At 37.3% G+C, this 12766-nt stretch overlaps 2 protein-coding genes and 2 pseudogenes across 2 annotated transcripts; 1 reads left to right on the top strand and 3 right to left on the bottom strand.

Moving 5' to 3' along the window:
- Positions 1–733: 733 nt before the first annotated feature.
- On the bottom strand, positions 734–4122 carry LOC125560730 (annotated as a pseudogene).
- Positions 4123–6059: 1937 nt separating this feature from the next.
- LOC125560666 lies at positions 6060–8028 on the bottom strand. The gene has a single exon (XM_048722730.1). It carries the CDS (start codon positions 8026–8028, stop codon positions 7183–7185), a length of 846 nt encoding a protein of 281 aa, XP_048578687.1. The 3' UTR covers positions 6060–7182.
- Positions 7504–8858, bottom strand: LOC125560668 (annotated as a pseudogene).
- Positions 8859–8886: 28 nt separating this feature from the next.
- Positions 8887–9809, top strand: LOC125560667. The gene has a single exon (XM_048722731.1). The coding sequence runs from the start codon at positions 8937–8939 to the stop codon at positions 9711–9713; it is 777 nt and encodes a 258-aa protein (XP_048578688.1). The 5' UTR covers positions 8887–8936; the 3' UTR covers positions 9714–9809.
- Positions 9810–12766: the final 2957 nt, after the last annotated feature.

Genomic DNA, 12766 nt, shown 5'->3' with positions numbered 1-12766 from the left:
ATATCTGGAAGAAATATGAAATTGCAAGATTTATTTCAGAAATAGAGGTTACAAAATATGTAACAATTCAATAAATATTGTAAATATATATATATATATATATATATATATATATATATATATATATATATATATATATATATATATATATATATATATATTGTATATATATATATATATATATATATATATATATATATATATATATATATATATATATATTTATAAATTCAATACACCAAAAACTGGAAATCGACTCTGCCAAATTTTCGTCTTTAATAAGACGTCTTTAAAAAGACTTCTCAGGCCCTGAAGAAGTCTTTGCCAAACTTTCGTCTTTAATAAGACTTCTTCAGGGCCTGAGAAGTCTTTGCCAAATTTTCGTCTTTAATAAGACGTCTTTAAAGAGTCGATTTCCAGTTTTTGGGACAGTTTGGGCTTTTTTATTCTATTTATATTTATAAATTGATATGATAATCTTATTATATTATTTATTATCTTATAAATAAAGTATTTATTAAAATGGTCTTTATTACCATAAAAGGCATGAGCACTTCTTAAATTGAAGTAAAATTATGTAAATGTTTTTCAAATAAATTCGTATTTTTACTTTTTTGCTAAATCCTTAATTGCTTTCAGCAATGAACATTTAGCATTTATAAAGATAATGGATTAAGTAGAAAGTATATCAACTCTGTCGTAGGCTGCCATAAGATAAATTACAAAATAAAGTTCATGTACACAAATTATAATACAGCACAATGCACACATTTGTGTGTGTACATCAAACTTGCCATACATGTTTTGGATGTATGGCAAGGCAAGATAAAAAAGAACAGAAATAATAGAAACATGTTAGTAGTGCAACCCTAAGTGACTGCACAGTAATTCTTACCCCTAAGATATTTTAAAGCTTGCAGATCACTATCTAACACAGGAGCAAACAATCAAACTAGATTTTAATATCTCAAGCAAAAAAGTAATAAAAAGCAGATTCATTTGGCTGAAATAATATTAATAAGATGGCAAGTTAGTAATGCAAGCTAAAAAATAATACACAGAAGAAGTAGAACATAACATGACTATGTACCAAGTTGTTGATGATGATGTGCTTTATTGATACGTACCTCAAGCTCAAGTCTGAATGGATGCTTGCAGTAGGTACACCTCTCCTTAGAGGTGTCCTTGTTTATCCCACAAATACAGTAATAGGGCCGGCTGACACGTCCAGGAAGATAGGAGAGGTTGGATTGAGCTGTTGACTTAGGGGAGTATCCATTCTGTCTCAGCCAGAGAAGGGAAACATACTCATGTTTAAAGATTTGCTGCCACCTTTGCTATGGTAGGGTGTGTGCATTGTACTTTGAGATGGCTATGTGCTTAGCTTCGCGACCCTCCATAGAATTAAGGCCAAGCCCCAATCCATATAGGGATCGCATGTGTGCAGTGTGGGCAGGGACTATATGACCAATAGTCCAGACAGTAGGGTTTGCTTTAAAGTAGTAGACATTAATACAAAAATACTTATGGCAACAAGACCTCAACATTTCTAACTGCTCCTCTGAAAGCTCCGTAATCAAAGTCTTTCCCTTTACCCTGAGTTTCGTTTAACCATCTCACCACCTTCTTTGCGAGTCGCGGTAAACTGCACTGTTCCCTCATGCACTTGATGTAGATTGCAAAGGGGTTGGTAGAGGGGATCTGTGAAAAGAGAATAGTGTTACAACTCTTGAGACCTGATTGAGCTATAACTTCACCCAAAAGATAGCGATGAGCAAGAGCAACAGCATTGTTCTTCAAATGCAGGGGATCTACGTGTGCTCTGTCAATCAGGTCCTCGACCAGTGGTACAAACTCTTGTCTGCTTCCAAGGTTTGCAATATGGGAGGTGACCTTTGCTCTTTTTGTAGATGAAGCAAGCTTTTTTTTGACTGATATCTTTTTTCAGCTTCTCAACACTCTTGACGACTTTTAGGCGATCTGCATACTGCCAGGGATTCCATTTGCATTCTGCAGATACACCAAAGGTAGCAGATAGGTCGGCACAGTTATCAAGACGGACATCTGCGAAAGAAGAAAAATACTGAGCACTGTTGCTCAATTCACCACCAAGGAAACAAAGCATTTTCATGTCATTTGGTAGCTCTGAGATGCGGAATTTGACTTCTACAGGATTACCATTGCAAATAACAGAAAATGTTGAACTTTCAATAGTCTTTTACAAAGCGTGCAACAGGGGTACAGTTCTCAGCACAATTTGCCCAAACAGCAAGAAATTTTCATTGCTGCTTAGGACACCCCGACCGATGTTGAGAAAGCTGACAAGAAAGGCTGTAGCTGTGTCATCTTTCCCAAAGGGCGCGCCATCACCACCTATGGAAACATAAAATGTATTAGTTTCCCCATTGAACCACTTCAGCGGATATTGCTCCTGTGTAAGATAGTGATTGGCAAGCTTTAAAAGGATGTCCTCTGGCAGGTCTGCACAGAAGTCATCCCGCACACTTCTCAGGAGTCTAATATCAATGGAATTGATGAATGGCATTAACTTATTGTTAGGCACTAACCTTGGAATGTTGGACTTGCCAACCTTCATCCGTAGGGATTTTGATTTTGTAGGAAGAGTCCTATAGCTACTATGGCGATAGACAGAGCGGTTCTTTCCCTTTCCCATTATCCCCCCAGCATAATAGAGACCTACACTTCTTAGCATGTTATCGTTAGACTTTTCAAAGACTTTAACATTATTATAATTTAGGGATAATTTTGTTTCTATTTTTTTTTGTTCCTTTCTATTCCTTGGGAATTTTCTGTTCCTAGAGCAGCATCGATGAGCCCAATTTCTGCTGATCCCCCATGGATTTCTTGTGACGCTCTGTAGGCCTCTGCCCGCCGACTTCTTATTGTCCTCTCCCAGGTTGCATGCCCCCCCCTCAGTGAAGCATGTCGGATTCTTCCTCCTCATATACACTGCCTTTCCATTTAAAAACCCCTTCTGACTGCCTCCTTCCTGACTGTTACCTTCGATACGACTGTCTGAATCTACCTACAAATACCAGCAATACAGCCTTAACATCTTTCTATTTTTAACTGCTATGTAGAGTAAGGTTATTGATTACATTTAAATACATGTAGCCTAATAATATAATAAACTAATTACTACTATCTATTTACTATTGAGGATAGCACTAATCTGAAGAGAATATCCATGTAGCCATCACAATATGAAACAAACAAAGATAATAATTAGACCAACATGAAACTACAAGTTATCTGTTTGAAAGAATTCAGAATTTAGAATCCAATTACTAAATCTTACTTACCTTTTTCGATTTGACTAAGTTTTCTGATGTAACTTAAATGATTATCATATTTGGTTTCACTTGAAGCGCTGTTCGAACTGAAAATACTTTCACAACAAATAATAGAATTATTGTTTATAAGCTACCATAGCAACGCGCGCGCCGAGTCGTTTGAGTTCTATTCCATGTGTTATTTCTTTGACGAAACGGTCTTTCGATCTAAAAGAATAAACAATTTGACTATAATTCATGACTCAATAAATCGCCCCTCAAATAACACGATAGCGTAAAATAATGCGCATGTTCCTTAAAACAAATATGTCCTTTCCTTTCGATTCCTTTTCTATAAGCGCTGCATTTCTACAAAATTAGTATTATATGTAAACACATTCTATTTGGTTCTTTATAAATACCTTTCTGCTAAGCCTCCTCAGCTTTTCTTGCTTCTCTTTCAACTCGAGTTTCTTCTCAGCGATGCTTTGCTGAAGGGAAGAAAACTCATCCTCTAGGTCCTGCAGTTCTCGCGAAGAGTCGATCACCTTCACAGATAAACTTGAATATAAGCCAAGTTGGAGTTTAGTGATGACCGTGGGGGACTGGCGCCGACTCGGACCAAAATATCGATTAGTTGCGTGTTTCCCATACATTCATTACGGACAGAAGCGAAATATTCGGTGAACGTAATTAGCTCTCACATCGTTAAACTTGGCTATTTGGCAAAAGAAACTTCATAAAAAATTAGTTTATAACTTGTTCCAGCAAATCCAATTCGTAACTTTCACGTGACGTCACAGCCATATCCAATTACCATGTCCGCCATTACTGTGCCCCTCAGCAGTAAGGAAATGTATGTAAAGTAATGTCATTTCTGTAGTGTTTTCTAATTTTCTCGTCAAAAAGTGCTTTTTTAGACCCGCAAATGTCAGTACCAGTATTGTCGAAATATGCTAAATCTTGCACAGCCTTCTCAAAATCTAATTCAGTCTTATCTGCTATCCGCATCTATTTAAAATAAACAACAAGGCAACCAAACATGGTTGTAAATACGAGGAACAAGCTATCAAAAGTTATGAACACCACATGAAATCGCTACACACCAACTTTCAAATTAAAAGATGTGGACTTTTCATAAACAAAGACTTTCCTTTTATACATGCTACACCAGATTTTCTAATATCGTGTGACTGCTGTGGATTGGGCTGCGGGGAAGTTAAATGCCCCATTTCCGTCACAAATGGTAACTTCAACGAATACAGCCTGAAAGCAAGCTCTTGCCTCGAAAATGTGAATGGAGTATTAAAGTTAAAGAAATCCCACAACTATTACTATCAGGTACAGCAGCAGCTATTTACATTGCCTGATCGAAAGTATTGTGACTTTGTTGTTTTTGCCATTGATTCTGATGGGAACTCACATGTTTTATGTGATCGAATCAACCCTGACCCATCCCACTCAAGCGGTGTTATGAAAAAGATCGAAACATTTTGGAGAATTTGCATTCTTCCAGAAATGCTTGGAAGATGGTACACCAGACGGTGTGATCTACCTGAAAGCAAACTCATTGATAATGTCATATGTTTTTGTAGGGGACAGCCTAATGATGACATTGTATCCTGTACCAATGCTGACTGTCCATATGGACAATTCCATACTAAATGCCTTTCTTTACATAATGTGAAAATGCCAAAGCAATGGTACTGCCCTCACTGCTGTAAACTACCACAGCTCAAAAAACGGGCAAAGGCTAAAGTTGCACCATCTCAGGTAAACCAGGCTGCTATGTTAAAAACTACAATTTGTATCTGTAATGAAAAGGCAACCATGACTGATAGACTCATTGAGTGCCACAATGTAAACTGCAGCAATGGAAATTTCTTCCATCTGAAATGCTTGGGGTTGAAAAGAATGCCTAACAATTCCAAGACAACATGGCTATGTAATATCTGCCGAGGAAAAAAGGGCAACACAATGCCTTGTGATAAACCTACCACTTCTACTTCTACAACACCTATTACAAATCCTAAATCACCTGCAACAACATCAAACTTATCAGATGATGATGATAATGATAGTGAAGATGAAATAGAAATTACAAAAGTGTCAACTAGTTCTGGTTCTGTTAACAAGTATGCTATTCTGGCTAATTTAAACAATGCAGATTATGACATCATTAGTGATCCTGCTGGATGGCTAGTGACATTATCCAATATGCTCAAGTCCTGATAAAAGAAGTTAACCCAGCAATTGAGGGCTTACAACGACCAACTCTTGTAGTGTCTAGTGAATTTATTCAGATTCTACACACTGGAAGTGATCATTGGGTCTGTGTTAGCTCACTGGGCTGTCCACCTGGATATGTTCACCTGTATGATAGTTTATATCATGATGTTATAAGTCAAGAAATAGAGGAAAAAAACCAATGACCTCCTAGGTGGAAGTTTGATTAGTTTAGATTTTGTACCCGTCCAGCAACAGAGCAATGGTAGTGACTGTGGGGTTTTTTCTATTGCATTTGCCACATGTTTAGCTTTTGCTACTAATCCAAGTCACTTTACTTTTGACATTCCCAAAATGCGCTCACACTTATTATCATGTCTCAAAGATGAGACAATTAGCATGTTTCCATCCTTCTAATTTCTTGATAAATTTTGTAATTAGAGTGCAAACAATGCAGCCATTGAGCTATCCACAAAACCTGTCTAGTAATACTAAATAGTGCGATCTGTTGTTTACTATCCTTAATTAGCACTATTCTGCAATATTTAATCCTTTTTATTTTGCAGTTAAATTGTTTTCAATCTAAATGCAGTAAAAATCACTGAATTTTGTAAATAACAAAACATATTTGCATGTCCATTGGTGTAAAATAATGTGAAATCATTCACAATGATACATAAAATTTACAATAATTTGCCATAGAATTTATCAGAGATATGAATTTAAGCAATATTGTCATGTTTTGAAATAATTTTGCTAAATATTGAAATTATTTTGTTCCTGTTCTTAATATTATATTGACAATGTGCAAGATGACTTTAGATATATAAATAATATTTGATTAAAAAATTCAACAATCTTGTTGTTGCTTTTTAGTTTAAAACCAGTCACTATGAGTTTGTTATTTGCCAACTTAGACATGCATTTACATCATAGATTTTTAAATGATTAACACTTGTTTACAAAAAAAACTTTTTGTTAACATAACATGTATCTTTGCTGTTTTAGATCACCTGATAAGCAGCTAAATAATTTTGTCCAATAGCGCGATAACACTTAAACCATGAAATAACTAAAATATGTCTACTATTAACTATAGAGACAAATAGTAGCAAAATCCTTTGTTTTCTATTGCTTAATTAGTACTATTTGTACTTTTTAGTTAGTCCTTGTTTCACAGTTTCAGTGCTATTGCTTTAGTTAGAATGATTTACATTAACCTTTGATATAAAGTATGGTGAGTAGCTGTACAAATAAAAGAACACAAATGGATCTAAGGTATATTACCTCAGAATGTATTAATAGGTTAATGAAAACCACTCTATTAATAAATATCAATAATTATTTACAATAGCAACAATGTATATGCTGAAAGTAATCAAGTAGTCCAAAAATGGATTTAGGTATTTTGGCCAGAGGTAAGTGGTTGATCTTTAGTCTAGTACATAATTCTTGCACTCCCCTTGTGAAAATATTTTCCAGGATCCTGTAAGATTCTATCGGGATCCCAAACAGGATTCTGTCCAGGATTAGGATTTACCAAAGTCTTAGAGTCCCACAGGATCTTGATAGGATGATTAAAGATCCAATATCTACTAGGATTCTGGGAAAGATTTCCACCAGGGTATTGTCTTAGAAAACAATAAAAATTCATTTAAACTAGCTAATCAAATGGTACTGTTGATGGGCAAAAATTTACAAGGGCTGAACAAACTCTTAGAATACGGTCTATTATGGGTACCTGGTTTTCTGTGGGACCGTTCTGGTCACAACTCAAGAATTTAGTGGGGAGTGTTCCTTCTAATATAGTATATTTCCTTCGTAGTAGACCTATCACTCGCTCCACATGGATCCTCACATTCGCTATGCCTCTTGAACGCTCTACATCTACTGGGTGCAGCTGAGCTTTTCCTTTGGTGAATGCAGGAATCACTAGCTTTCCTTGCTTCAAACCAACACTCTCAGAAATTGTAAATCCTCTATCTGCCATTATAGTATCTCCTGGTATCAATTTTTCTAGGATTCCACAGTTCTCAGTCAGAAATTTATCTGATGTTCTTCCTCCCCAAGCCTCAGAAACAAATGAGATAGTGCCTTGGGGTGTGATTCCAATCAAAATCTTAACAGTGTTGTGGTTCTTATATGAAGAAAAGGTCTGAGCTCTGGCCATAAGGTTTGTTGGTTTCTCAATAAAAACTTCGAAACAATCAATTATTACAGTAACCTTACGACCAAAGGTGTACTGAAAACACATTGGCATAGTTTTCCACAGCTGTTCCCTTGCAGGCCAATGAATGAAGCAAGACAGCCTCGAGTCCATTGCATGTATCCATGAGGTGAATATCCTTGACACACTTGTTAAGGACACCTCAAAACGGTATGCGAAGTCTTGAAATGGTACATTTAACCGTAACTTCATCAAAACAATGATAAATTCTTGAATGCTGTTCAAGCTGGTTAAATCTGATCGTCGTGATACGTACGGGCTTACATGTTCAAACACTACCATTAGTATATCAAACGAAGACAATCCAGTGTAAAAACGAACTTTATCTGGAGATTAGAAGAAGTCTTTATCTGGAGCTTGATATACAGAGTTCTTAAACAAATAATTGAATTCTTGAGTCTGCATTCCTCTATTTCTCCTGCCTTCAGAAACTACTTCAAAGTCCTCCGTTGAAGTGGAACGATCAATCATTTCGTGGACGACTGTTTGAATTCCCTTCTCTGTCTCGTCGCCGTCAAAATATTCATAACTTGTACTGCCACAAGCTTCGTCAGAATGATCGTCTAGGCCTGAAACATCTTCAGTAGATGTGCTAGCAATAGCAAAATCTATGTTTTGCACAGTCAGACCAGTTTGTTCCAGCTCTTTTCTCTTCTTAGCTGCTTCGATTTGTTGACGCTCGATGCTTCTCTTCCTGCGCTCCTTGGCCCTTTCAGCCTTCAAACTCGCTTCTTCTTTTTGTTTATCGACTGTAGGCTGCTTCGCTTGTGGCTTTCCAAGGTTTAGAGTTGGCACCCAGTCGATGTGATATCTATCCCAAGAGGCTGCAGCTTTTCCAGTCACAAAATGTAACCCACATACTCGTTCACTGTCGAGGATTCTTCGTCTCTGTATCGCCTCGACTTATTGCTGAAATCCAGCGCCTTCTTCTCTCTCTAGTGAGTTCTTCGTGCTCTTCTCCTTGATTTGATACAATCTTGGGTATTGTATGAAAGCTAACACGACTTTTTCCGCTTTTAGAAGCACATCCAACCACTATACAATGAACCATATTGAGTAAAAGTACTATATATCTCTGTTTGTTTACGCTTGAGGGGCACAGTAATGGCGGATAGCAACCGTTGTCAAGTGCGGTGTCACGTGGGTGAAAGTCAAGAATAGAAGATCGTGTGCTTTGAACGGTTAAACAAATGAAAACAGAGGTTTTGAGAGCAGGGCAGCGTGGTTATTATGCTCGATCTTCAAAACAAGTAACTTACAGTAAGCTGTTGAATTCATTCTCTCATTCAAGTAAGATGAGAATCTGTGCTTTCGAACGCTGCTCTAATTCTACATATAAACTCGAGAAATGGAGGAACTCAGAATGCAGCATTCACAAATCAAAGCAGCGAAGTTGTGAATGCAATCCACCATTCGTGTTATTTTCCTTCCCCTCGGAAAAGATTGATGGTAACAACCGACGCGAGTGGATTAAAATAGTCAACAGAAAAGATTCTAAAACGGGAAAGATCTGGCAACCAACCACAGATTCAAGAATTTGTTCAAGACACTTTATTGGCGGAAAACCAAACCAGGCTTATTGTGTACCCAATACTAATCTTGCAGTAGAAATTCCTGGGGGTCATGGTGCTAATAGAGAAGCTGAAGTTAAAGAAGAAAAGAAAAGGAGGGCACCTCCAAGGGAGCGGTGTGATATAAAAGTACCAAGAAAGACACCATCTACATGTACTGACTCACAAACTGAGCAAACGCAATCATCTGTGCTTAATACAGATCATTGTTATGCATCAACATCAAATCCTGCACAATGTGAATGTGGCTTAAAAGAGAGCTGGACAAAGCACACTCTGAAATTGCAAACCCAAAACAACAAACAGCTAGCAGAGACCAGCCTAGCATTTCTAGGTTTATTGAGACTGATAAGAAGGTGGAAACATACACTGGTATACCCAACAGGATGGCATTGAATGATTTGCATAATCATTTACACATGAAGGCCAAGAAAATACGATATTGGGCAGGAACAAAAAAAGTGATTGTTACAAAGGTCAAGAAATTTGTTCGAAAAACAAAAACAAAAAAAGCTAAGAGGGGACCAACCCGTAAGCTTTCATCCAAAGATGAGATGCTTCTTACCCTTATGAAGATCAAGCAGTCCCTGTCAAATGATTTACTTGCTGATTTATTTGGAGTTAGTACTACTACAGTGTCACATATCTTTAATACCTGGATAAGATTTCTTGCAACTGAACTTAGACCTATGATCATGTGGCCAGACAGGGAAACCATAAACCAGAAGCTACCCAAGTTTGTTAAGACTAACTTTAAGAACTTGAGATGTACAATAGATTGCAGTAAAGTTTTTATCAGTAGGCCAAGAAATCTGAAATTACAAGCTCTCACTTGGTCTGAGGCACGCCCTCCCCAGGCTTTAGACAAAAAACTTATTTGACCATTAGGTGCAATGCCAACTAGAAATTTCACAGTGTTGTGTTTCTTATAATCAGACCGTCATACCACAAGAGTCTGGTTTCTTGAGGAAGGTGGATTTGATTTGACCAGGGGATTTGATCTTGGCAGACCGTGGCTTCACCATTAAAGAAGACCTACTAATTAGAGGGGCAACACTGACAATTCCACCAGCCAGCTCTGGCAAGGAACAGATGTCGCAGAATAATGTTATGGCAACTAAAAAGATAGCAAATGCCAGAATACATGTTGAGAGTGCCATTGGGAGGATAAAGAACTTCTCTATCTTAACTAGCACATTGCCTATAAACATGCTACCTGTCATTGATGACATTATCACAGTTTGTTCTGCCTTATGCAATTTTTTACCTCCATTAACATCATGGTAATCTGTACCAAATGCATTTATCAATGAAATGCATGCATTTTTTAAAGTTTATTAAGACTTCAACAAAAAAAAATTAGGGCAAAATGCAACAATTTGGAACTTTAATTTGATGTTCTTCAGGTCCAATGAGAAGTGCGTGGTGGAACAACAAAAGCTGATTTTTTTCTATTGCAAATAAAATCAAGCCCACTTCCTAAATCAATCTTTCTTATAAGCTATAAAAAATACATAATTTCATTTGATAAATCTCTAAAATTATCTGTTTAGGAGTATACTGGTGGCTTTTCGTTTTTTTGAGTGTAAGCTGACCCTAATGCAAATGAAGTTACATATATATATATATATATATATATATATATATATATATATATATATATATATATATATCTCAGCACAAACCCAGATTCTGTGTGGGATATTGTTTACATTCTGCGATGGCGTGGATTCAGCTTTCAAGAAACAATACTTAGACGAAGCGTTAATACTTAGATGAAGGCGTTATCTCGTGGTAATGAACCTCTTTCAACCATTTTGAGTCAAAGTAACTGTAAGCTTTTCCTTCCTTATAATCGCTTAACAACCGTTTTCCCAACTCTGTATTTGATTGTTCGGCTGTAAGCAAGAATTCTGCTATGTGGACTCGAAAAATAGTAGGCCAGTTAGACATTTCTTGTTTTTCACTCTGCAAGCCATCCGAAAAGAGAAAGGATCGGGTAATTTATTGCCATCGACATTTAAAAGTGAGGTGAACTGCTTCGCTTTGAGTGCTGCTTCTTCATCACGTCTCAGTTTGATTTGAATAGCGAAATCGTTCGCGGCAAAAGCCCGCGTGAATAGTTCATCTTTAGTTCCTGATACCTTAAGGCCTCGCTTACGAAGGAAATCCTGTAGATAAGGAACTTTCCAGCGCTTGAAGTCTTCTAATCAAAGGTTATTTTCTTTGATGTTCTCTTTATCCGACATCTTTGCAAGAAGTCGTGGGAAATACGCGCCTCTTTTTAAATTCACCCACGTGGAGTGTTATTGTTTTTGACATTCGAATGAGTGTTGCGTGTCGCACTTCCGGTAAAAATGTTGCCATTTTAGAGACAAACAAAAGCGGATTAGTAAGAAAAAAAAACAAAAGCAATATGAAATAATATCTATCCTAACTTTCTGTAGCCGAAATTTGTCGAAAAAAATAAAAATCTACGATGTGTGAGCTAATTTCGTTCACCGAATATTTTCCTTCTGTCAGTAATGAATGTATGGGAAACACGCAACTAATCGATATTTTGGTCCGAATCGGCGCCAGTTCCCCACGGTCATCACTAAATTCCAACTTGGCTTATTAGAGTGAGGTTTCAAAAATAATCGCGCGAGAAGGAGAAATCTACAAAACAAAAATCATAGCGAAGACATTCAGGGATTCAAGAATCTGACTACCCTGCAGTTTTTTTAATATATTCTTTCGACGTAAAAATAAAATCGGGACTCAAAATAACTGCATTCAAGACATTTTGGGAAAAGTCGCGGAAAGACCGTATCCCTTAGAAGAATAGGCGCAGGAACCGCGCAAAATCCTGGCCGTGTTTGATACCAAATCAAACCTTGTTCTTCTGTCTGTGCTTTCCCGCCATCCGATCTTATTTTCCGAAGCTAGCGAAAATCCTACGAGCTTTCGAACCTAGGGCCCGAGCAGATTCGTAAATTCGGCACCAGTTCTCTGAAAACGTGCCCCGTCCAAGATGGCGATTTGACACGGAAAACCCTGCCGCTTTTGGGGTGTTTTGTGCCCGGCGTGAAAATATACTTTAACTTGCTGTTAATTTTACCTTTAAAACTCCTTTAGTTTTTTCAGGCGAAATACAAATCCAGCGTGAATACAAATGTCCAATGCTCGTCAATTTTACACTAGTTCGAGGCGTTTTGCGAGGCGATTTTCGAGGCCTTTTGCAAGGCGATTTTCGAGGCGTTTTGCAAGGGGATTTTCGAGGCGTTTTGCGAGGCGATTTTCGAGTGTTTGGCGTCGTGTTTGGATTACTATCTCAAGCAATTTATTCTATCGTCGACCTCACCTTGTCTCTTAAAGTTTATCATGTTAAAAACTTGAGCAGAACGCCTGTACGAATCGAGACAACGAAAATCTAAAGAAAGTGCCGAGAGATCTAGGCGTTATTAAGA

The sequence above is a fragment of the Nematostella vectensis genome, chromosome 15 (assembly GCF_932526225.1).
Source record: "Nematostella vectensis chromosome 15, jaNemVect1.1, whole genome shotgun sequence".
Taxonomy (NCBI): Eukaryota; Metazoa; Cnidaria; class Anthozoa; order Actiniaria; family Edwardsiidae; genus Nematostella; species Nematostella vectensis.
The sequence above is the reverse complement of the archived record's forward strand: the minus strand, read 5'-3'. Positions and strand labels throughout refer to the sequence as shown.

Bases quoted from the DNA above. Each gene is read 5' to 3' on its own strand.
- LOC125560667 (XM_048722731.1), top strand. From the start codon at position 8,937: ATGAAAACAGAGGTTTTGAGAGCAGGGCAGCGTGGTTATTATGCTCGA.
- LOC125560666 (XM_048722730.1), bottom strand. From the start codon at position 8,028: ATGGTAGTGTTTGAACATGTAAGCCCGTACGTATCACGACGATCAGAT.